This window comes from Sphaerulina musiva (genome assembly GCF_000320565.1).
Source record: "Sphaerulina musiva SO2202 unplaced genomic scaffold SEPMUscaffold_4, whole genome shotgun sequence".
NCBI lineage: Eukaryota > Fungi > Ascomycota > Dothideomycetes > Mycosphaerellales > Mycosphaerellaceae > Sphaerulina > Sphaerulina musiva.
In genome coordinates, this window is record NW_016017386.1 from 261848 (window position 1) to 283886 (window position 22039).

General features: G+C 50.3%; 8 protein-coding genes across 8 annotated transcripts; 4 read left to right on the plus strand and 4 right to left on the minus strand.

Annotated features, from left to right (window-relative positions):
* Positions 1-138: 138 nt before the first annotated feature.
* Positions 139-1035, plus strand: SEPMUDRAFT_63767 (pyridoxine synthesis protein PDX2; the record flags this gene model as incomplete). The annotated part of the gene is made up of 2 exons (XM_016909651.1): positions 139-708; positions 784-1035. The coding sequence occupies 2 exons, from the start codon at positions 139-141 to the stop codon at positions 1033-1035; spliced, it is 822 nt and encodes a 273-aa protein (XP_016761253.1).
* Positions 1036-1353: 318 nt separating this feature from the next.
* On the minus strand, positions 1354-3339 carry SEPMUDRAFT_148511 (Annexin). The gene is made up of 3 exons (XM_016904968.1): positions 3110-3339; positions 1733-2989; positions 1354-1639 (listed from the first exon to the last, which is right to left on the minus strand). The coding sequence occupies exons 1-3, from the start codon at positions 3162-3164 to the stop codon at positions 1602-1604; spliced, it is 1350 nt and encodes a 449-aa protein (XP_016761254.1). The 5' UTR covers positions 3165-3339; the 3' UTR covers positions 1354-1601.
* Positions 3340-5879: 2540 nt separating this feature from the next.
* SEPMUDRAFT_148513 (uncharacterized protein) lies at positions 5880-7895 on the plus strand. The gene is made up of 2 exons (XM_016904969.1): positions 5880-6534; positions 6728-7895. Exons 1-2 carry the CDS (start codon positions 5893-5895, stop codon positions 6812-6814), a joined length of 729 nt encoding a protein of 242 aa, XP_016761255.1. The 5' UTR covers positions 5880-5892; the 3' UTR covers positions 6815-7895.
* Positions 7297-7842, minus strand: SEPMUDRAFT_41976 (cytidine deaminase-like protein; the record flags this gene model as incomplete). Its single annotated transcript, XM_016908848.1, has 1 exon — positions 7297-7842. One exon carries the CDS (start codon positions 7840-7842, stop codon positions 7297-7299), a length of 546 nt encoding a protein of 181 aa, XP_016761256.1.
* A 5966-nt stretch (positions 7896-13861) lies between the features above and the next one.
* SEPMUDRAFT_148514 (polysaccharide lyase family 1 protein) lies at positions 13862-15717 on the minus strand. Its single transcript, XM_016904970.1, has 3 exons — positions 14950-15717; positions 14554-14893; positions 13862-14492 (listed from the first exon to the last, which is right to left on the minus strand). The coding sequence occupies exons 1-3, from the start codon at positions 15096-15098 to the stop codon at positions 13992-13994; spliced, it is 990 nt and encodes a 329-aa protein (XP_016761257.1). The 5' UTR covers positions 15099-15717; the 3' UTR covers positions 13862-13991.
* A 1224-nt stretch (positions 15718-16941) lies between these two features.
* On the plus strand, positions 16942-18151 carry SEPMUDRAFT_162927 (uncharacterized protein; the record flags this gene model as incomplete). The annotated part of the gene is made up of 2 exons (XM_016908023.1): positions 16942-16995; positions 17064-18151. Exons 1-2 carry the CDS (start codon positions 16983-16985, stop codon positions 18149-18151), a joined length of 1101 nt encoding a protein of 366 aa, XP_016761258.1. The 5' UTR covers positions 16942-16982.
* A 944-nt stretch (positions 18152-19095) lies between these two features.
* On the plus strand, positions 19096-20076 carry SEPMUDRAFT_63781 (uncharacterized protein; the record flags this gene model as incomplete). Its single annotated transcript, XM_016909652.1, has 1 exon — positions 19096-20076. One exon carries the CDS (start codon positions 19099-19101, stop codon positions 20074-20076), a length of 978 nt encoding a protein of 325 aa, XP_016761259.1.
* Positions 20077-20210: 134 nt separating this feature from the next.
* SEPMUDRAFT_83691 (NAD(P)-binding protein) lies at positions 20211-21832 on the minus strand. The gene is made up of 3 exons (XM_016910339.1): positions 21392-21832; positions 20832-21333; positions 20211-20761 (listed from the first exon to the last, which is right to left on the minus strand). The coding sequence occupies exons 1-3, from the start codon at positions 21822-21824 to the stop codon at positions 20581-20583; spliced, it is 1116 nt and encodes a 371-aa protein (XP_016761260.1). The 5' UTR covers positions 21825-21832; the 3' UTR covers positions 20211-20580.
* Between the last annotated feature and the right edge of the window lie 207 nt (positions 21833-22039).

Sequence of the window (22039 nt, forward strand, 5' to 3'; positions counted from 1 at the left end):
ACCTCGACCAGCTCGAGTGTATTATCTAATCAATAATCTTTTGCATGTGCGTGCACCAACTTCCAAGTGACTAACACACCCCCACTAGAATAGATGAGGTGTGCTTCTATGCATGAACATTCCCGAATCACAACAACCATGACCTCCCCACCACCAACACCGCAGCACCTCTGCATCGGTGTCCTCGCCCTCCAAGGCGCCTTCATCGAACACATCACCCTCCTCACCCAAGCCGCGCCGTCCCTCACATCCCAACACAACACAACCTTCACCTTCCTCGAAGTACGAACCGCCGACCAACTCTCCCGCTGCAACGCTCTAATTCTCCCCGGAGGAGAAAGCACCGCAATTTCGCTCATCGCCGAACGCTGCGGCATGCTCGAACCTCTACGCCAGTTTGTCAAATTCCATCGACGGCCGACGTGGGGCACGTGTGCGGGATTAATTTTATTAGCGGAAGAGGCGAATAAGAGTAAAGCGACGGGACAGGAATTGATTGGAGGGTTGGATGTTCGAGTGCATAGGAATTATTTCGGGAGACAGGTTGAGTCTTTTGAAGCAGCGCTGGATTTGCCCTTTTTGAAAGAAGAGGGGAATGGAAAGAATGATGATGAGCAGCCGTTTCATTCAGTCTTTATTCGTGCGCCTGTGGTGGAGAGTATTTTGAAAACACCCTCAGAAGATGATGAGACGGAAAAGGAGGCGGTCGTAGGGATGGAAAAGAGTGCTGCAGTAGATGATACCCCCCCGACCATGAGACCTCGCATGCCCAATCGAGGAGAGACAGTATCAGCTCCCCAAATCAAAGCAACAAGTGCGCCCGTAGAAATTCTGGGTCGTCTCCCTGGCCGAGCGCGAGCAATCAAAAACAAAACAAGCACAGCAGAAGATTTAGGAGAAGAAGGCGACATTGTAGCAGTTCGACAAGGAAATGTCTTTGGAACATCCTTTCATCCCGAATTGACGGGTGATGAAAGAATACATGCTTGGTGGTTAAAGGAAGTTATCAAAAGTACATTTATGCAAGGAACTTGACCACTCTTTCCCCCCGGTTTTCTTTTTTCTTTCTTTTTGCTTTTTTTTTCTTTGCCTGCTTCGAATTGCTACCTTACCAACCTACCTACCTTACTTATTGTAATATTCAATCCCCTCCCTGTGAAGGTGGAATGCCGATTTGAAAACAGACGCCGTCGACGACACACAGCTCTTTTTTTTGGAAAGGAGTGAAGATGACTTCGAATGAGGTCACGCATATGAGGGTGATTGTCTGAAGTAGCAGGCACTCGAAACCCTCCCAGAAGAAGAAGAAGACGAACAAGAAGAGAAATGAAGAGTTGGATAAAAAGGTAAAAAGAACATTCATTATTCTCTCTGCCTCTCTGCTTTCCCTACCTCCCTCTATCCCTCCATCGCCCTCTTGCGGGTATCATTTCCACCTTTCCAAAAAATAATAAAAGCCACCCTCCCCCCGGCCTGGTCATAATGGTTCCATCCCATCCCTCTTTCACTCAAAAATCTGCAAGGAACAAGAATAGTCAGCTAAAAGTGGCCGGTTGCGTGCCTCAAAGAAGGAAGTTTTCTGTTGAGACCATTGGTGGATTTTAGGCCACACATGCCACCATGAGTTTCTTGTAATCACCTATGTATCAACTGATTAGCAAAAGATTCTTAACTTTGTCCCATTCGTTTACATGTAGGAAGGTTTTTTTCATAATAAAAAAGAAAAACTCACCACTCGTCTCCGACGCAATCCTCGCCGCCAAATCCTTCTTATAAAAATGTTTATACGCAGCTTTACACTGATGCAAACGCTGCTTATCCCAATGAATCATGACGACTCTCCGCACGAGGGCTTGGTCCTTGGTTCCCAGGCCCGCCATGGACGCTTCCAAGAGATCCGCATCGTTTTTCGCAGGATCTGCAGCAGCACCGATGATGAAGAGCAGAGCATCTTGCATGTGGCCCGAGAATTCGGCTTTGATGACAGATTGGAGGGAACGGTGATATTTGGCTTGGTAGGCTTGCACAATGGCGCGGATTTGGCCGTTGCTGCGCGAAGTGAGAATGGAGCAGACGGTCATTTGGTCAGTGCCGGTTTTGCCTTCGGTGGCGCTGTACATGTCTTTGATGTCTTGTTCTGTTTGTTGGGGGATGACGGGCGCAGACTCTTCGGCTCTGCGGGCGGACATGACCATGTCGAACATGCGTTCGGTCTTCATGCTCAGGTCACCCTTGACGTCTGACTCGAGGGATTTGCGGTACATGTGCTGGTAGTGCTGTTTGATGGCATTCATGTCTGCGTTGGAGCGTGCAAGGAGGACGTCGTTTAGAGCACTCTCCTTGGTGCCGAGACCTTTGATACTCTCGTGAATGACCCAGCAGTCTTGTTCCAGAGGACCGCGAATCATGGCTTCCAGTCCTTCGCGAAAGTAGCCCGAGGTCTCGGAGTGAACATCTTTGAGCAAGTCCCGCTTGTGTCGTTGCTGATAGACCTGCTTCACGGCTGCGATCTCTAAAGGACCCAGGGAGGCCATCACCTTGATTAGTAACGTCTCGTTTGTTCCAAAACCTTTCATCGATGCACGGAGGTCATCGGCCGCTCGTGTCACATCCTGATGCGATCGTTGGCGCAAGTCATAGCCGGGTGAAGGCAAGGCTGCTGGACCACCATATTGCTGCTGTTGTGGAAAGCCACCCGGTTGTTGCTGAGGGTAGGGAGATTGGCCAAAACCACCTTGTGCTGGCGGCGGGGGTCCTGGCGGCGGGCCTCCGAAGCCTGGGGCAGGAGGATCCCACTGACTGGCACCGGTAGGGCTGATGTAGTATGGGCGCTGACTGCTTGGGTCAAACTGGGAAGTCCATCCTGGAGGCAGCGGTGGTCCTCCTCCTTGTGGCGGCGGCGGACCAGGCGGGGCCCCGCCAAAGCCTTGTTGTTGTCCAAATCCGTGATTCATTGGTTGTTGATAATAGCCTCCTCCTGGTGGATATTCTGATTAAAAGTGGTCAGCGTGATGTTCTTATATCCGCCGTGCCATGGTGTAGAACGACGCCGCATGCCTCCACTGCGCCTCACACGGCATGTCATCGGCGCAGATCCGACGTTGCTTACGCTGATATGGCTGCGGTCCGCCGGGTGCGCCGTAGCTCTGTTGGTAGTGTGCCATGTTCCGCCAAGGACCAGAGAGTCAGCTGCAAAGTGTATCTTCTTTTCAGTATCTCGATTGGCAGACAGGATGTAAGTGGCCCGGGAAAGGAAAACAGTGGATTCGCAGATGCCTTTGAGAGAAAGCGAGTGCGGCGCAGTCAGTCGCACTGCCTAGGCAACAATGCAACAATGCACAAGAAAGAGATCACGCAGTGGGGCAGTGCAAAGGCAGATGCCCGTTACAGCCTTATAGGTACATTATGATTATGTACAAACAGTTTAACAGATGGAGCGGAAACCGATCCTTTCGGCCTCCATCCAAGGCCGTAATTTGGGGTACTAAGGTACCTGAGGTATCGAAGGATGGAGCATGAAATGATGTCTTCCTAATGCGACGTCGAGGATACATATATTTCTGCATATTACTGCTGTTAGGAGATGCAGTCATAATGCATAAATAATGAATGCCCGCACAAGGTTCCCCGTTGTAAAAGAGTTGGAGATGACGACATGCGTGTTCCTCCCACCCCCGGCTTACCTAGATAGGTAATACCCAGTCCGCAATGATATCCGATGTTTTCTTTCCCGTTAACGACATGATACATCTAAAGCCGACACTCGTAATACTTTACTTCCAAGGGCCAACAGAGACTCGACAAGAACCGTGCTGCTGTGAACTGGCTGAACCAAGAACTGGCTGAACCAAAACTAAACCAGCACGAGGCACTCTCTTGAACTTCATCGTACGGAGCAAAGCCAACATTCAACTGGGTGTACCAAGGATAATTTTTTATTAGGAAAAAAAAAAACAAGAGTGACTGTCCATTACACCCGTTTCTACTAAAGAGAGCGACCAGGTGCAGCTAAGGGGATTCGCATAGGCAGGAAATGATCCATCATCGAATGCCCACGGCCTTGTATGAGTGCAATCGTTCGATTTGTCGCAAAAGAGTGGTTTGTTCAAGTAGGTACTCTTTTGTAGATTGGTCCACTGGCCAGTAAGTGCGAGGGGCACCGGAGTGGCTGTCAACATTCCGTGGTAGATAGAGATTGGAACGAGAAGTCTCTCAAGCGCTGGGGGGTTCTGTCAATGATTAGTGAACAAGCCAAAAGAAAAACCCTCCCAACCCGCCCCCCCCCCCAAGAAATTGTAACAATAGAGTAATCCTACCTTCTAGAAATCGGGTTGATAGCAGATGCCTTGTGGCACGCCATTGACGGGGCCCTGGTTGGAGGTACAATAATTGCAGAGAGTATTAACGCAGTCACTGTTGTAAGTGCATGGACTGCCACAATAAGCGGCACCGGCGACGCTGATGAGATGGACGAGGCCGAGGAAAATTGCGACGAACTTCATTGCGAAGGAGCAATAGGAGGACAGCGTATGTGTGAGGGGTTCGTTGTCGAGCGATGAGATCTTGTAGATGTAGAAGCCAACTGTGTGTCGTGGAAAGGAGACGGGATGCTTGGAATAATGGACGTCGACAATGGGCTGACCAGTGGGATTATATAGTACCATCAGGGGACGTACTCCGCAAGCATGCGGTAGCAGACAGAGCTAGACATCTCGGCACATGAGATATCGAGGCTCGAGCATGAGAGTAGTTGGCTCCTTCGCTGCCAGCTTCCAACGCCATTCGAAGGTTCAATGCATTTCCCCATTACAGGATCAAGAAGCCTCGATACCAATAGCCGCTCGAACTCTCCGGTTCGAAACGTGGGCTCAAACAATAGGTTCATTGGCCGCGGTAGCTTAAGAAGTTGGATGCATTTATTAGGTAGCCTCTGGTATGCTCGTCAGTCTGTACTATCAGAATGCAGTTGGGAGTATGGATTATATAGACTTTGAGATTTCCTGTCTGCATCGTGATGACACTCCGCACAGCCTGATACCGATCGAACAACGAAGTAGCCCTACGGCCGTGCCCTAGCATGGGGCAAGTACCGAGTTGCTTATATGAATCAAGGTTCGTATGGAGACGAAGAGTAATTGTTCGAATGCGTAAAAGTTCTCTCTTACCTTGCAAGCACGTGGTCGTCTATCGCGATGCGTATGGCCGTATTGCTTGCTCTGGGAGTCCGAACCTGGGCTGACCGTTGACGTTGCGAATGCGGAGTGCGAAAGTACAGGTCCTTTTGGTTCCCCCCCCCCACATACCACCCCGGTCCAACCAACACTAGCCGTTTCCAAAAAGGTGTGTAGAGGGCTGCCCATAGCCTCGCCGTTGTGCCAAAGAGCGCACGCTTTAATTGGCGCGATCTTTTGAGTGAATACACTAGACTCAATGCGTTACAACCTCAAAAATCCAACATCTACCCTACCTGCCTATATAGGTACCTGCCTTCCCATCTGTCTCTACAGGCCACCTTGCCTATATTTCAGAAGAGAAGAACAAGAAGAAGCGAAGGTCAAGGACAAGGAGGAGGAGGCGGAGAAAGATTGGAAGAGGAAGAGGAAGAGGAAAGAAGAAGAAGAAGAAGATCCCGTAGGACATATTTCGTCCGGCTCTAGCTCCGGCCCCATGATAGGTGGACGTTATTACTAAGTTATTACTAATAAACGCGCCAGTGGAGTCGCGTAAGACACGCGTCATGATGAGTCGATCATTTCCAGATCCATCTCTCATGGACCCCAAAGCGTCATTCCATGTCATTCATTTATTCGTTCCATTCCAGTTGTAGTGCAGTAAGCTGTATCTCAGTACCTGAAAGGTGGTAGATTCTTGTGTATGTAGGTGTTGTCCAACATGCCTCCTGTCTGCTCACCACTCCTCGTCACCCCACGCCGCTTGTTCACATCTCTTCCCGTTGTAGCAAGAAGACCGTATACCTGTATCCCCTCATACACCGCATACACCGCGAAGAGACCAATACCTGTCTCCGCAGTCCGCACAACTCCCCCGTCATCAACCCGCACAACCCACCCTACCGCCAGAATGGCGTCTTCCACCTCCTCCACCTTTGGCGAGCTCAAAATCGAAAACACCAACATCAACTGCGCTCCCGGCGTAGAACTCTCCTCGCAACAAAAGACTCTCGTCGGCTCCGTCCTCGACCTCTTCGCCGGCCGCCCTTCTCTCGCCAAACTCCAACTCTGGCAAGACCAAGCAGAGTTCATCGACCCTTTGACCATCGCCAAAGGCCGCAAGCAATTCGAACCGCAATGGTACGGTCTGCAAGTCGCCTTTAGCGAAATCGAACGTTTGCACCATGAAGTCACTTCGGCAGGAAATCCCATCGAGATGGATCTTAAGACGAGATATGTGATCAAGGGAATTGGCAAGGAGCAGACCATTAATTCAAAGGTCAAGATTTGGGTTGAAGGGGACAAGATTAGCAAGCTGCATGACGAGTGGGATGGGAAGCTGCCCGAGTCGGGGATTGTAAAGGTGAGTGAGCGATATCTACCGGTGTTGAGTCCGTGGTGGTGGCTCAAGTATGGTGAGGGGTGGATCTTTCGGCTGTGGAGCTTCACTTGGAGCACATTGGTCTGGAGGGTGAGGTTGCTCGTTTCTTGCTAAATGAGAGCTGAGGTGAACTTGTGATTTGGAGTGACTCTCGCTGACATTTGATACTCTGCAGGCTTTCCAGAGGCTCAACGCCAATACTGTCCCGTACATGGTCTCAGTCCCCAAAACAGCCGAGGAAGATGCGAAGAGAGGCAACTAGTAGGGCCTCGTTGAAGACTACCCTATGTTGGAACGACTTGAGCTTTGTTCAGCTGCAGCTCACGAGAAACGAGGCAGCATAGCATGAATTCCGAGAATCGTTAGTTATGACCGAGCTAGACCAGTGCAGCTGTGCTACAACGACAGATATTTCTTAGCCCCGAGACATTTTTGCGACTTTCCATATCCCTCCCTCCTTCTCAGCCAAGTTTTCTGCTTTCACTTCGAATCCCGCCAGCACCTGCCTTGTATAGTATGTCATGTGCATAACGGCAAGGGCGCAAGTTCCAGTGTTTTCCAGCACGAATTCGACATTCCTGGATTCCACGATTGGCTACAGGTAGTCTCATTGCAAACAGACACCAGCTTCCTCTTCGTCTCAGTGCCACCAAGTGAAATGGCGATATGCCAGGCAGCCTCTAGCTCTTTTACAACGAATAATAACTCCCATCCAAAAATCGTACTTTCCACAGCCCCTCCCCATCATCCCTCTTTCTTCTTCTCATGCCCAGCAGTCGCCACCTCCAAAATTTCCTCCTCGAGCCCTCGCACATATAAAACTTCAACCCCAGCATCCATCAACTTCTTCCTCCCCTCATTCACACCCACAAACGTCTCTGGCTCTTGCACTCCACACACCACCATCCTAATACTCTGTTCCCCATCTTTCCTCTTCAACGCCAGAATTCGATCCACACAACTCACATTCCCCACACTTCTCCTCTGACACGGTTCCATGGTCGTATACAAAATAATATTTTTCGAGTTACCATTTTTCGCGGATAGAATCTCGCCCAGCTCGGATTCGCTGCACGAGTATTCTTGGGCGAGTTTGATGAAGCAGGATTGTTCGGCGTGCGTGTTTCCGGGACATTCGAGCGTGTAGCCTGTTGTGAGGGGGGCGAGATTGGGTGGGGCTAGGAGAAGTGCTCCTACGCTGAAGTTTGTGGGTTTGGGAGGGGATTTGCGCGCTTCGAGGAGGGCTAGGCGGAGGTAGTGGGTGTGGTCGTTGGGGCCGAAGACGGACATGTTTGGATGAGTTTGTAGGTTAGGTACCTTAGGTATGGAACCCTCGATTTTTGTTTGGTTTCCTGTTGGCAAATGGTGGGGATGAGGATGATGATGATGAGGAAGTATCTTGGAGTGGAGTTACAAGGAAAGGTACATGGAATCATAAATGCACCTTGGCCTACGTTATTTTGTACGACCGTCCAGGGTAAGATTCTAGGTATATGTGCCCTGTATATGATATTCGTGGCGATTCCCACATGTACCTGAATCTTCTTGATAAGAAAGGGGGTCTTCCAGTAATATTTTGCAGCAAGCGTTCAAAAGATACATGTAATGGGAGAGGAGGAAAATTTACGCGGAGAGTAGGTATACACCACCACGACCACCAGCTATTGTACTTACTCAATACGGCTCAGGTATGCATGTAAGTCAAACGTGGTCGAGTGTGCCCGAATTGAATCTGAATGCATAAAGCGTTTTTGTCTGACGTCAAAAGGTCAGCTACCTTATCAAGAGGACGGGATAAATTTTGGACTTTGCAGACGGAAGGCCAAAGTGGCCAATTCTCATGAACGTACCTCACCTCATGAATCTACTGTATACAGCACCTTTCTTTGATTCTATACCTCACCGTCGCCGCATGCGGCACCTTACCTTACCGTCGCCGTCGTCGCCGCATGCGGCGTATGGCTTTGTTACTGCTACCGCTTTGTCGCTATAAGTCACTTATCAAGTCGTCGCCGCCGCCGCCGTCGCTGTCAAAGTACGAACTACATATATATTTCTACTACTACTACTACTACTACTACTACTACTACTACTACTACTACCGCAACTATGCCCTACCGAGCTAAGTAAGAGTACGCTCGCTATAGTACTCGTAGCGTACGCTAACTAAGCCTACCTATAGTATTATCGCGAACATAACGCTCGCGCTCAAGATACTACAAGAAGGCGACGATACTATAACTGCGTTCGAAGCGCTACAAGCCTTCGAAGTACGCTATAACGAGGACGACGACTTAGACCCGGCAGATTAGATAGATAGTTAGATAGACAGTTAGACGGAGCCTCTAACGCCGGATCCAACGGTAGATCCGACGCCGGACGAGAGTAATAAGATAGATAACACGATAGATAATAATACCGAGTATAACCTTCGGCCGGCGGCGCTGTCCTCGGCGCTTATTGTAACTTACTACTAATACTCTTTCTCTCTCTATAGTAGTACCCCGCCCGTTAATCCCTATCCTCGCCGCCCTACGACTACTAACGCCGCCGATTTCTGGTTTTGCGCTGCCGAGAAGTAGTAGGGCTAGCTCAACGAGGCGAACGGCGAGGATGCTAAGAAGAAGAAGGTTGCGAAGAATAACCTATAGAAATTCGACTAGGCCGGCCGAATTATAGAGACTTACAAGGGGATTAACGCGCTAGATCCGTACTATTACTATACTCGTCCGGGCCTATCCGTTCCGTATAAGGTAGACCGGGTAAATAGCAAGATATATGCTTATTATAAGCGATACGTAAAGGTAGGGTATAATGCTAGTTAGCCTATAGAAGATGTAGATAGTAGTAAGCTAGTACGTCTTACTCGGCGAGTCGCCGCTATCGAGGTACGAGTAGACAGCTTAGATAGGTACGCGCGTAGTTGGATTAGCTTCTTTAAGGGCAGATTCAATTAGGTTAGCGGTAAGATATATGCCCTCGCTACTCGCTTGTAGCCCGAGAGGGGTGTTGCGCTGCCGACTATATTGGATTAGGCGTCTACTAGTAGTAATAGTACTAGTAGTAATAGTACTGTTAGTAATACGATAGTCTAAATAGAATAATTGAATTGAGTAGTAATTGAACTATCTAATACCCCTCCCCCCTAGGTACGTCGCTATTAAAGCTGTATCGTCTATATATAGTTAAGTACCTTTAGCGCCTACCTACCTACCTATAAGTACGGCCGCGAGCGCTAGTAAGTTAACCCCGAGCCTTTGCTACCGCTGCCGCCCTTCTTATTATAGTACTAATCTTCTCTCTGTCGCTATCTACTACTAGCGTTACGCCGGACCTACCCCCTTCTCGTCGTGTCGTCGTGTTATCGCCGTTATCCGAGAGGTTATATACCTCCGGCGGCTGCCTCGTATTAATTACCGAGTACGTCTACTCTAATCCCTTCTCTTTCTTAATAAAAAGCTCGTCTAAGTCGTACTTAATACTCTCGATTAGTACTACGGTAGGCTCGCGTATTGTAGGTAAGTATAACTCGAGGGGGGGCTCGTCGATTATAGTACTCTTCCTATCCTTACGCTTCAGATTCTTCGGCTTTAGCGATAGTAGCTGCTTTCTTAGTTAAATAACGATCGTAATCTTATATAAGCGGGCGGTCGTTCGGGTCCCTAGTATCTAGAATACTACTATAGCGTCCGCAACGATAGGTGTTCTCGTTGCTTTCTACGATACCTTAAGCGGTTTGCTGTCCTTATCGAAGCTAGTTGCTAGTATTATACTCTTAAAGTCGGGGATTTTATAGATTAGCTATACCGGAAGGTCGTCGGGGTCGATACGCCTAAGTAGGAAGTCTACGAGGCTGGTATTATCGTCCTCGGCCTCGGCGAGCCGGTTAGAGTTAGTAAAGTTGTTAGGTACTATTAGTACGAGCTCTGCCGCCTATAGTTCCTACTTTGCGGCCTTTACCTTCTTGTCTAGTTTGAGTACCTAGCGCTAGGTATAGACCCTATAGGTATACGCAAAGTAGACGGTTAGCGACCTCTAGGCTACGGCTAACGTCGTCGTCGTCGTCGGGGTCGACGCCGGCGCGGACTGTTAACAGTAGGTAACTAGTCTAGTACCGGTATAGGGGGCGACTACGGTAGCGGCTCTCTGTCGGTAATACGTATTAGCACTAGTATGCTCGTTATTCGCGTACTAGGGGATTATATCGAATGTCTAGAAACCCTAGTATTAACGATTAAGCGACTTATTAAAACTCGCGGTTAAAAGGGCTGCTTACCCTTACTACTAGAGCCGGTACTAATACTGTCGGTATACGCTAGGCTAACGGAGCCGGTATATTCGAGACGGTTAGTATCTGCCGAGGGCGTATCTTGAGTACGGTTGATAGCTCTTGTATAAATCGCTCCGTTAGACCGTCCGGATTCAGCTGTTTGTATTAGCTACAATAAGTAAACTTGCCGAACGTCGTCTTATAGTAGATCTATATCTGAACTAGATAGTACTCGGCCTATAACTTAGGTAGCTGCGACTATAATATAGACATAGCTACGATAGGGTTCCTAAAGTATATAGTAAGGAAGTATAAGTAATATAGTAAGTATATAAAAGGTTCTACCTCGTCGCCGCTTATAGCTAGGCTCGCCGAAGAAAAGCCAATAGAATTTTCACTTACTCCGGCCCCTGCCTCTACCCCCGGCGCCCCGGCGCCCCGCTGCCCTCCGCCCTCTTTATTATATTATATAAACTCGAAATCGACCGTACTATAGTCCTAGTTTACATTCGGTGCGCTATATAGCGTATTATTAACGAAAGCTTCTCGTGTCTTACGTTAGGGAATCCAATTCCGTACGGCTAGTAGCTTCTTAAGCTTACTAAGAATAGGTAATTGCCTAGAGGTAATATGCTTACTAATTAATCTTCGCAGTATAATATATACTAACTCGTAGGTGCGATCGCTAGTCAATTGGTCAAAGGAGGCTCTACTAATAGGCAGAGAGAGACTATAGCTCGTAAGCAGGTTGACCTTATACTACTTATATGTCTCGTCTAGGAGAAAAGCCTCTAAATCTACCTAGAATCAATTAATAAGCAGTATAGCGAGCGGGGGTAAGGCACTTACCAAACCCTTCTAGACTCTATTCGAGTATCTCGATAATAGCCTCCGGTATACGTACCCTCTACGACGCTGCACTATAAAGCTCTAGGTAGTAATATAGTACGTACGGAATGCCTAGAATTAAGTATAGACGGTTCGATTGTTTCCGGATCTTGTATATATTCTATATATAGGCGAATTCTACTACCGTAGTACGTATAATTTCTACGTATACCGCTAGGAAGGCTAGGCGATCTACGAGTAAGTTAGGGTTATATAAATACCTCGCATTTAGAGAGTAGAAGTATCCTCTCTATCTATTAAGTGCCTTAGCCTACTAATTCTACTATGCCTCGATACGCTAGTTTATCTTACTCGTACTATATCGGTAGTACTCGGTAAATGTAGGCGGTTCCGATAGTAGCAGACCGCGCTCGCGTAGCAACTCGTTCTTAGCGGCCGCGGCGGCGGCAACCTCTACGTCGTACGCAGTATATCGAACTATATAATACGCGTCCGCGGCTAAGATAGTCTCCCCCCTACGGTTAGAACAGAGAATCAACGGTATAACGCCGCTATTATAGTACAAGGTAGCTATATACTACGCGAGTACTAATACTACGGATCTACTAGTAATTCCTATATAGAGCTACTGTATATAGCGAGAGTAAACGTCGATAGTACTATAGATCTAAATGCCCTAGTACTCGAACTTGTAGTAAGTATCTATTAAGAGAGCGTATATTAGCCCGGGTATAATAATAGTACTATAGTGCTCTCTAGCTCTATCGCGGCGTCGCTATACCCTATCGGGGTTAAGTAGTCGGTATATATAGTAGATACGGTCCCTATACGAATAAGTTAGTCTACGAGCGGCTATAAGTATAATAATATATATAGTAGTATACCTCCTAATTAGGTTAGTCTTCGAGCGTAGGTATACGTAGAGGTTCCTCCGGCCGTACGTCTTAACCGACAACTTAGCTAGCTCGTTAGAGAGTATAGTAGCGATCTCTGCCTCTGCCTCCGCTTGTCGTTCTTAGGGCATCTGTTTGATAAACCCTAGCTCTTTGCGTATACGCCGATAGGTACGCTTTCCGATAGTCTAGCCGTTAATACGTAGAATCTAGTAGGCCTCCTCGTCGGTAAGACGTAGGTAATAGTAGGTATAAGCGATTCGGAGGTATAGGGCCTTAGTATTACTTAATTCGAGCCGGGTTCGTACTAGCGTATACGTTCTTATAAGCCTCTATAAAGTTAGCCGCCGTCGTAGCGTACTGAGCTCGATACGGACGCCGAATATAGTAAAGAGGTCCTTGCGGATAGACTAGTAGGTATGCCTATTAGCGTATAACCTAGTAATAAACTCGCGGAACTGCTCGTAATCTAGTACTTAACTACCGCGAGCTCTACTACTACGACGGCAAGGCATAGGCGCGAGCGACAGTAAGGCAGGCGGCGGAGGCGGCGGAGGGGTAGTAGACTGTCGAGGTATATAGACTGCGACGTATATTGCGGCGGCGGCGGTAACGTAGACTATAAGCGACGGTAAGGTAATCAACGAGGTATATATAGCGACGGCGACGGCGACGGCGACGGTGACGGTGACGGTGACGGTGAGGTAAGGTGCCGCATACGGCGACGGTGAGGTGTAGAATCAAAGAAAGGTGCTGTATACAGTAGATTCATAAGGTGAGGTACGTTCATGAGAATTGGCCACTTTGGCCTTCCGTCTTTGCACAACCACCCGACCCGACCCAACCCCACCCGGACGGACCTAACTTTATTCCAAAAACGAAGCGAAGTGATATATGCAGGTACAAATTATTACGGGCCAACCGCCCAATGGTAGTTACTAGTCAACAACCAAACACCACCCAAATGCAATGTTCAGCGTTACTATATATATATACCAGACGACGTAACGTCGTTAGCCCGGATTACTAGGAAAAGCACGGCTGCAGCAGGTACAGAATACTAAAGTAAGTAGGTAGGTAATTGTCAAGTTAACGAAATGTTATGTGGATTGGCATTTTTGAAAAGAATGCAAAAAAAACAATGAAAAAGAATCAAAAAAAAGCGCATAGAGAAGAGAGAGAGAGAGAGAGAGAGAGAGGGATCAGAGGGCTGGAGAGAAAGCAACAACGTGAATTTTCAAAAACAAGATAACTAACTATAAATCAATCTGACCAGAAGAATCTCAAGTCTGAGGTGGTGGGGGAGTGTTTTCTTTCTCACACAAAAGCGCCTGGTACGCATCTTTCTGTAAAGAGCGCCTGGCACGCATACATATTTCTGTCGTCTTCATCAAATAAAAACGTTTGGTTTTTCTTTGGTCAGATATCTAGCTGAGCTTCAGAGTGTTGCCAGCAACACCAACAACAGCGGCCTTGACCTTGGAGCTTCCCAGCAAGGTGTACTGGTAAGGGACACTGCCGAAGCTTCCCGAAGGAGCATCGTTCGAGCCACCGCCCAGAACGACGTCCTTGACCTCGGCAGTACCCTTGGTGTCGCTGTCAGCAGCCTGGATGGCTTTCCTGGTGCCCGCGAAGACGGTGCTCTCGATGAGAACCTTGGCACCCATTCTCGTGTTGACTCCGGTGTCGATGGTGTCAAAGTAGTTGTTGAAGATGTGTGCCATGCCGAAGCGCACCGAAGGCGCACGAGAGTTGATGTTGACCCAGTGGTTGTTCGCGTAGGTGACGTGGAGGTGTCCGGTGTCCTCATCGGCATTGCTGTCGCTGTGACCGACGAGAGAGGACTTCCAGTGGTCGTGGAACTTGGTGTTGGAGATGGTGACCCATTCACTGGCGTGGGTGACATCGCAGAGACCGTCGTAGTAGTCCTGTAGCTTTTGTTAGCGCGATGCGAGAGTGCGAAAGTGTAGACAGGGGCGTATGGCTTACCTTGTCGTGGGACATGTCAGATGAAAGATCCATGTGGTCGATCCACACGTTCTGGGAAGCTTGGATGCCGATCGCATCGCCAGTGTCCGCGAGAACCTTGCTCATGGCCAGGTTGCGAACGATGACATTGGAAACGTCCTTGATGTAGAGGGAGACACCTTCCAGCTTGGAGGACGAATCCAGGCCGAGGATCGATTTGTCACTGGCAACACGTCCCTGCGCATTACCCTTGATAGTGCCCTTGACGAAGATGACCATGGGCTCCGTTGCCTTCACGGCAGCAGTGAACTGAGCAAGTGAGCTGACAGTGGTTGTGGTGCCACCAGCTCCGCCAGTGGTGCTGTACATGACCAGTCAGCGCACGTTATGTTAATGGGGGAAAAGAGCAATTCGTACCCTCCATTCTGCGAGGCATATCCGACTGGTGCGTCAGTCGTGCTGGCTCTGGTCGCGACAGTCCCGCTGACTTGGTCAGAGGTACCGGCAGGCAGAGCAGATGCCAAGGAAGCAATCGCCGCCAGGGCGAAGGATGCTGAGGTCTTCATAATGGTGAATGTATATGTGTATGAATGTGTTCCGGGGGGTGAGAGAAGGAATGGACTCGAAGCTGTACTGAATGAAATACTACCGATGAGCGAGGAGGAGTGATCTTTTATAGCATTCCTTCTTGCACGCAACCCACTCGGATTCCTATGGCGTTACGTGCCAGATTCGGATGCGCTGCAGACGCTCTGGAACAATTAGGAAGGAGATGAAAGGGTATGGATCCAATCTATGTGACGCCATGTTCGTGCCCACATAGCAGCCGCAGCGGTACAACCAAGTACTGGTACCTGTGGGCCCTATGCCCTATGAGCCAGCGAGCAGGAGAATCGCGCGGAGAAATCGGACGCATGCGAAGCGTAGTGATAGATTGGACCCTCTCATCTACTCCAGACTGCTCACTAGTTGCGCCAGACTTGGCAAAGCTTGTAAATTGGCGACTTCCGCGACGGAGTCGCTTCCTAGTTCAGTACAGTGTTGGTACCAGCGTGTGGTTCCCTTCTTTGAAGAGGCCAGTACTGGAAAGCATCTTTTGGGTGTATACATCCAGCACTGAATGCAGATCATGCTTGGCGATGAGGAGTAACACTTCGATCGTGATATTCCACCACTCGCGTCACTGGTCCCCATGGACAGAGATGGCTCGTCGCTGTCTGGTCGCGTTCGATTCCAGACAAACGAACGAATCATGTGAGCTGTGGGTGTGTGAACCACGATCCGCTATTAGTGCTACCAAGAGGGCATATCGTGTCGTACCAGATGGAAGAGGAAGGTAGCAGATAGAGGAGTGATGTTTCATAAAAGACTTCGGTCGGTAAGGCCTTGCCGATTGCCTTAGTGCTTCGGAGTCTGCTTCCGTAAGGGAATCTGGTTGTATGTGTTCGGCGTGAGGACGTATGCGGGACTGGGTGCTGTCACACCCGGCTACGGTACAGGGACTGGCTGGCGAGCTGGCACCGCTGGCTACGGCAGCGGGACTGGCCGAAAAAAACAGGCCGAGCGATGCACCCACTGCCATCCACATTTTTAGATATCATTATTGATTTTGGCGCCTTGACTCCTGACTCCTGACTCCCTGGGCAAGCAGATTCGTCGCTTGTATACGAGCTGGGCGAGGACCAAGTCGCCATGACGAGTTGGGCAGTTGGAAAACGGTACTTGTCCTTGGGTAGTATTCGCTTCCCGAAGTCGTCGCTTGCTTCAGTCTTGATGAGATTCGTCACTTGGTGAAGTTCGTCGCTTGGTGAAGTTCTTCTATTGGCCGAGTCTGGCTATTGGTGGACTTTTGTAACGATAAGATGCTTGGACAGTGCAGTACCTTAGTGAGTTAGTCATGATGCACGGGGTTGAGCAGTCTCTTTTTGGCAAAGTGAAGGGGATCAAACAGCTCCACTCGGGCTAGAACTACGGCGCACCAAGTGCCGAATGGGAATGGCGGCCGAAGGAAAGCCGATGCCAGGGCAGAATAACGTGGCGATGGGCGTGGCAGCGGCGTGGCGGGGTGGAGCTAGGAGGATCTTCCCGAAGGAGAATGAATGGGTCAGTACACGACCACACGTGCGTAGGTATGTACCTGTATCTGTCAGTCCCCTATCGGAAGCCGAGGGGAATTCAGGTTGGAAGGGAAGAGCAGGCAAGGGAGCAGGGGAGAGGGGAAGTGAGGTGAAGTGAAGTGAAATGAAGGGAAGGGAAGGGAAGGGAAGTGGAGGGGTAGGAGATAGGAGAAACCTAAGGCAAACTTGGAAGGCTTCTGGTGCTTACTCATCCGTTGCGCTGAAGTGTTCCCGGGCATCGCCGTCTATCAATCATCACGTCTACTCGTCTAGGTACCTCCTACCTACATGTTCTGTATCCACCAGCCACAACGTTGACTACCGCCGCCAGCCATGTCGCATAGCAGTAAGTGTGCTCGACGCCGGCAACAAACCTCATCCAAATCACATGGCAATCTCAACTGACGGATCAAGAAAGAAATACCAGTCTCGCCTTCTTCACTGCGCACGAGAGGAACGAGCTGAAGGGCCACTGGGGCTCCAAGTCGACCCGACTCACCCGCGACAGCTTCTTGCCTTTCGGCAGCTGCCAGCTATGCCTCCTTCCCGCCCGTGATCCTGTCTCGTGCCCCAGCTATGGCCATCTTTTCTGCCGGGAGTGTGCCGTCAGCAACCTCCTCGCCCAGAGTAAGGAGCTGAAGCGCCTACGAAAAGAAGCCGAGCGCCGCCAACTGGAGGATGCGGAGGAGAAGGACCTCGAGGCTGCCGAGGCTCAGGCCCGCGCCGTCGAGGAATTTGAGAAAGTGCAAGCCGGTCTGAACGCCAGGTCGGGCGGCAGTGGTGCATCAACGAGACACACCATTGTCGGCCGAGAAAATGGGAAAGTGGTTGTTGAGCAAGATGTCGAGGAAGGCACGGGCAAAGGCACAAAGAGAAAGTTCGAGGTGGACGAGGCCGAGCTGGTCCGTCTAGCCAACCAAGACCGTGACAAGGCTAGAAAGCTTATGCAGGACGAGAAGGATGCGAAACCACACTTGCCCGCCTTCTGGGTTGCTGGCAAGACACCCGATAACAAGAAATCGGATCTAAAACCCATCAAACAGCACCCGACATGTCCTGCGGCTGCTGCCGATAAACCGCACGACTTCACCCTCAAGACTTTGGTGACTGTTCAGTTCACGGAAGAAAAGGAAAAGTCTTCGACCGACTCGACGGCGCCATCGCGCACTTGTCCGGCCTGCAATAAAGCTCTCTCCAATTCCACAAAAGCAATACTGGCCAAACCGTGTGGACATGTTCTTTGCAAGCCCTGCAGCGATAAGTTCCAAAAGTCCCCGGAGAAGTCAGCGCACGAGCACGAGCATGATGCTACGGTCCGATGTTATGTATGTCAGGAAGACGTGACCCCTGGCAGGAAGACGAGGCGCAAGAAGGACTCGGAGACGGGGGAGAAGGATAGTAAAGTGGAGAGAGGTCTAGTCGAGCTGGCTAGTGATGGGACTGGGTTTGCTGGCGGCGGCAAGAGTGAGGTCAAGAAACTGGGGATTGCTTTTCAGTGTTGAGACCTTTCCCGCAGATTTTATGGCTACGATGCCAGGCTATTTGTTCTGTATCAGCCTGTGCCGCTGTTTGTCACACTGACCACGACTTGCAATATATGGCGGAGCTTCCCATGATTGGAGTGCTGCAGGTACCGAGCAATAGTAGTGGAGCGGACAGACCGAGGACCCACTTCAGCTGTCCGCTGCGGACCGGCGAGGCTGAGGGCAGCCCATAGCCTCGCCGGCTGCGGACTCCATGGCCATCGACCATAGCATGTACTCTCAACAGTGCTCTCACGCATATATGGAGCCGAGAAGCAGACGAGCGAGAGAGAGAGAGAGAGAGAGAGCGCGTAGAATAAAAGTGCCCAGTCAATTGCCGTTCCCAAACCAACCCCAAAAGAAAAACTCAAAACTCATGTTCCAAACGCCCGGATCATGCTGTCAATCAACCTCTAACTTTGTTATATATTAAAAAACGAAAACCAAGAGATCCATCGTCCGCGTGGCTGCGGAGCACCACTACATCTGAGACATCCACTTGAAGCCACTTCTGTCTACGTAGGTATCCATATTACCACCGTTGCCTCCTACATAGTTGCTACCAATCATATAATGGCCCACTTATACGACAAGGCTGAGAGAATTACACTTGTGTATATGACGGGCGAGTATATGCATACCCGTATATATGAATTATACCTTACCTCAGGTGTATCCATACAATGGTGTCCCAGGGCGGCGGAGCGGGGTCCGATTTGTTGGGGTTCGGTTGTCAGGGAATAAAGATCATCTGATAAGCTTGGAGCTTTGGATTTGGCTCGGGGAGGGGTTAAGCAGAGGTAGCCTATGTCACTCACTCTTTATCAGCTTGACTATCTGTAGGTACTGCACCCATTCACTACTACTACTGCATGTCAATCGCACGCCGTTCTCTTCACTCTTCCTCTCTACACCCTTGATTGATCATGTCCTGCGATGAGCAGATGATGGAACCCGCCAGCAATGCGTCCGTATTACAACAACCGCATATCCTCCATCTCCCCGCAGAAATACGAGTAAACATTCTCGAATACGTCTTTTCTTCTTCCTCCTCTTCCTTCTCTTCCTCCGCCGGCCTCAAAACCTCCTCCACAGGAGAGATCCTCCTAGACGAACACTACCGCGCCAGTCAACATCTCCAACCGCTCCTCGTCTGTCGTCAATTCTACCGCGAAGCCAGCCTTTTCGCCTTTTCCCACACGCCCTTTCTCATCTCTAACCTCTTCACCTCCATTCCCCAACGCCTGCAACAGCAACAGCAACAGCAACAGCAACAGCAACAGCAACAGCAACAGCAACAACAGCCTCCACTCCTCCACCCGCAACAAACCGCCTCAATCCGCTCCCTCGCCTTCGTAGCAGACAAACGACATTTCCGCAACCTCATCGACTGGCACGACGGCCACCCCTGGGGAATCCCGTCCCTCGCCTTAGAATCTCTCACCATCATCCTGCACCGCTCCAGCGCATGGCATTACATGTTTGATTTCACATCATCACTCGTCTCCCTGCTACGCAGACTCCGGGGCGTGCGGAAAATCAAATTTGTGCAAAATGCAGCTTTGGTCAAGGGCAGTTTTCGCACGTGGTATAATCGGCTCGTGGGGCTGATGTTGAAAATTGATCATCGGGAACGCTATGAGAGATTTCCGGCGAGGGGGGAGGTGACGTGGTGGGTGTGGAGGTTTGATGAGGTGGGGAGGACGTTTACGTTGGAGGCGAGGCCGGCGAAGGAAATGGGTGTGGAGGAGGAGAGGTATATGCTGCAGATGTTGCCGTTGGTGGAGGAGTTGAGGAGGGATGTGGAGAGGGAGGAATGGAATCCAGGTATTATCTTCTTTTTCTTCTTCTTCTTCTTCTTTTTCATCATGAGGGTTTTGGAAGAGTGTTGGGGGGCTTGCTGATCTTCTGCTCCTTCTTCTCCTTCTGATGATGATGTCTTCTAGATCCGCGGTCCAGGATGATGTATTACTGAAAGACTCCAATCGGCATGATTCGCGTGAAGAACAAAGGATTCAGCAAAGGGAGTGGTCGCCGCAGATCTGAGTAGCTGTCAATAGTGTGTTCGCTCCGGTACCTCACTGTGCATGAAGCACGAAATGCGGCGTACAGGCACCGCATGTATTGCACATCATACAACTACAGTACCACTCAGCATACCTAGCGTACATACTCGCCAAAGCCCCGAGACCGTGTGAGCACAGAAACGAACCCCCCTAAACGCCGCATCACAATCATCGTTCGGTCGGCTGGCTGCTTATAGACCAGTCTCTTATCTGATCTTCTCTCCGTCTCTGTCAGGCTCTTTTTTGCCCACTCGCGTCGAGGCTACTCGTGGAATGCGGTGACATTCTCCCAAGTCATGATGCGTTGCCATCTTTGCATATGTGATGATGGTGCAAAACCGTCTAGGTGACAGTGTAACCGCCGTCAACACGGAGATCGGCACCAGTGACATATCCAGCCGCATCAGACAGCAGGAAAGTCACGGCACCCATGAGATCTTCTGGACGACCCATCTTGCCCTGAGGAATCAGACTGGTCCACTTTTGTGCAAGCTCTGGGTTGTCATCAAGAATCTTCTTGGTACTGTTATCCATCAAGTTAGTTTCCGTGTGTTACCTCTCGCTCTCTCGTGACCGCCAGACATTGTACTCACAGTGCTGTAAGCATGTAGCCCGGGCTAATGCAGTTCACACGGATACCTGCGTGAGCCCACTCGACGGCAAGGCAACTAGCCAGGTGTCGCACTGCGGCCTTGGCGGCGTTGTATGGAGCCTGTGGCTGAGGCACGTTGACAATTGCACCGCTCATGCTGCCAATCATGACCATGCTGCCTTTGGCCTGACGATTCATCAAGTGCTTGGCGACGGCGCAAGACCACAGGTATGTCCCATCCACGTTGACGCCCCACAGCTTCTGCATACGGTCGTGGGGGTACTCGATCGCGTCGAAATTCTCGGTGAAACCGGCAGAGGTGACGAGGTGGTCGACTTTGCCGTGCATCTCCACAATCTCAGCCATTGCGGCGTTCACCGAGTCTGGCGAAGAGACATCGCAGTAGTGGGCCGTGACCTTGGGAACGTCGCGGTCAGCGGCACCCGGGTTCTCCTTGCGGAATGTCTCCATGAGCATCTGAGCCTGCTTCTCGCCCTCCTCCTCTGTGAGATCTGTCAGTCACCCGTTCAATGCACCGCGATCATTGAGTGGTGGACTCACTGTTCAGGTCCACAATGGCAATGTTGGCTCCGCTGATGACCAAGGCCTGACTCATGACCAGGCCCAGGCCACGAGCACCTCCCGTCACAATTCCCGTGCGACCCTCTAAGCTGAAGGTCTCGAGTGTGCGCTTGAAGTGGAAGCCTCCACGTCCCTGAACGGGGGTGGAGCTAGGGAGATTCTCCTCCTCGGGGTACTCGACGCGAATGGTGTTATCTGTTCGCGAGAACTCGCCCTCGTGCTTGAAAGCTCCGGGCTTGCCCGTGGTCGAGTACTCGTCGTGCTTATCTTTGACGACATCGTCCTCGCGCTTGACGTTTGGTGTGATGCGAATGCCGCGAGTCGTCTGGCGAGCGACGGCGGCTGCGGTGGGTGGGCGGACAGCGGTGGTTGAGGCTCTCGAGACCTGGCGGAGGATGTTGTGTTTGAACATGGTGGTGACTGCTGGTGGTTGTGTGATTAGTAGCAGCTCAGGGTGGTCAAGTGAGTGAGTGTGTACTGACGGAAGTGGTGTTTGGATGGTGTGATTGGGATTGGGTGTTGTGTGTGTGCGTGTGTGTGTGAGAGGTGAAATTGAAAATGAAGCTCTCCAGGTGAGCTTTGACGTCGCCGTACGTACCTTAAGGGATGATGTAACACTCCACGCCG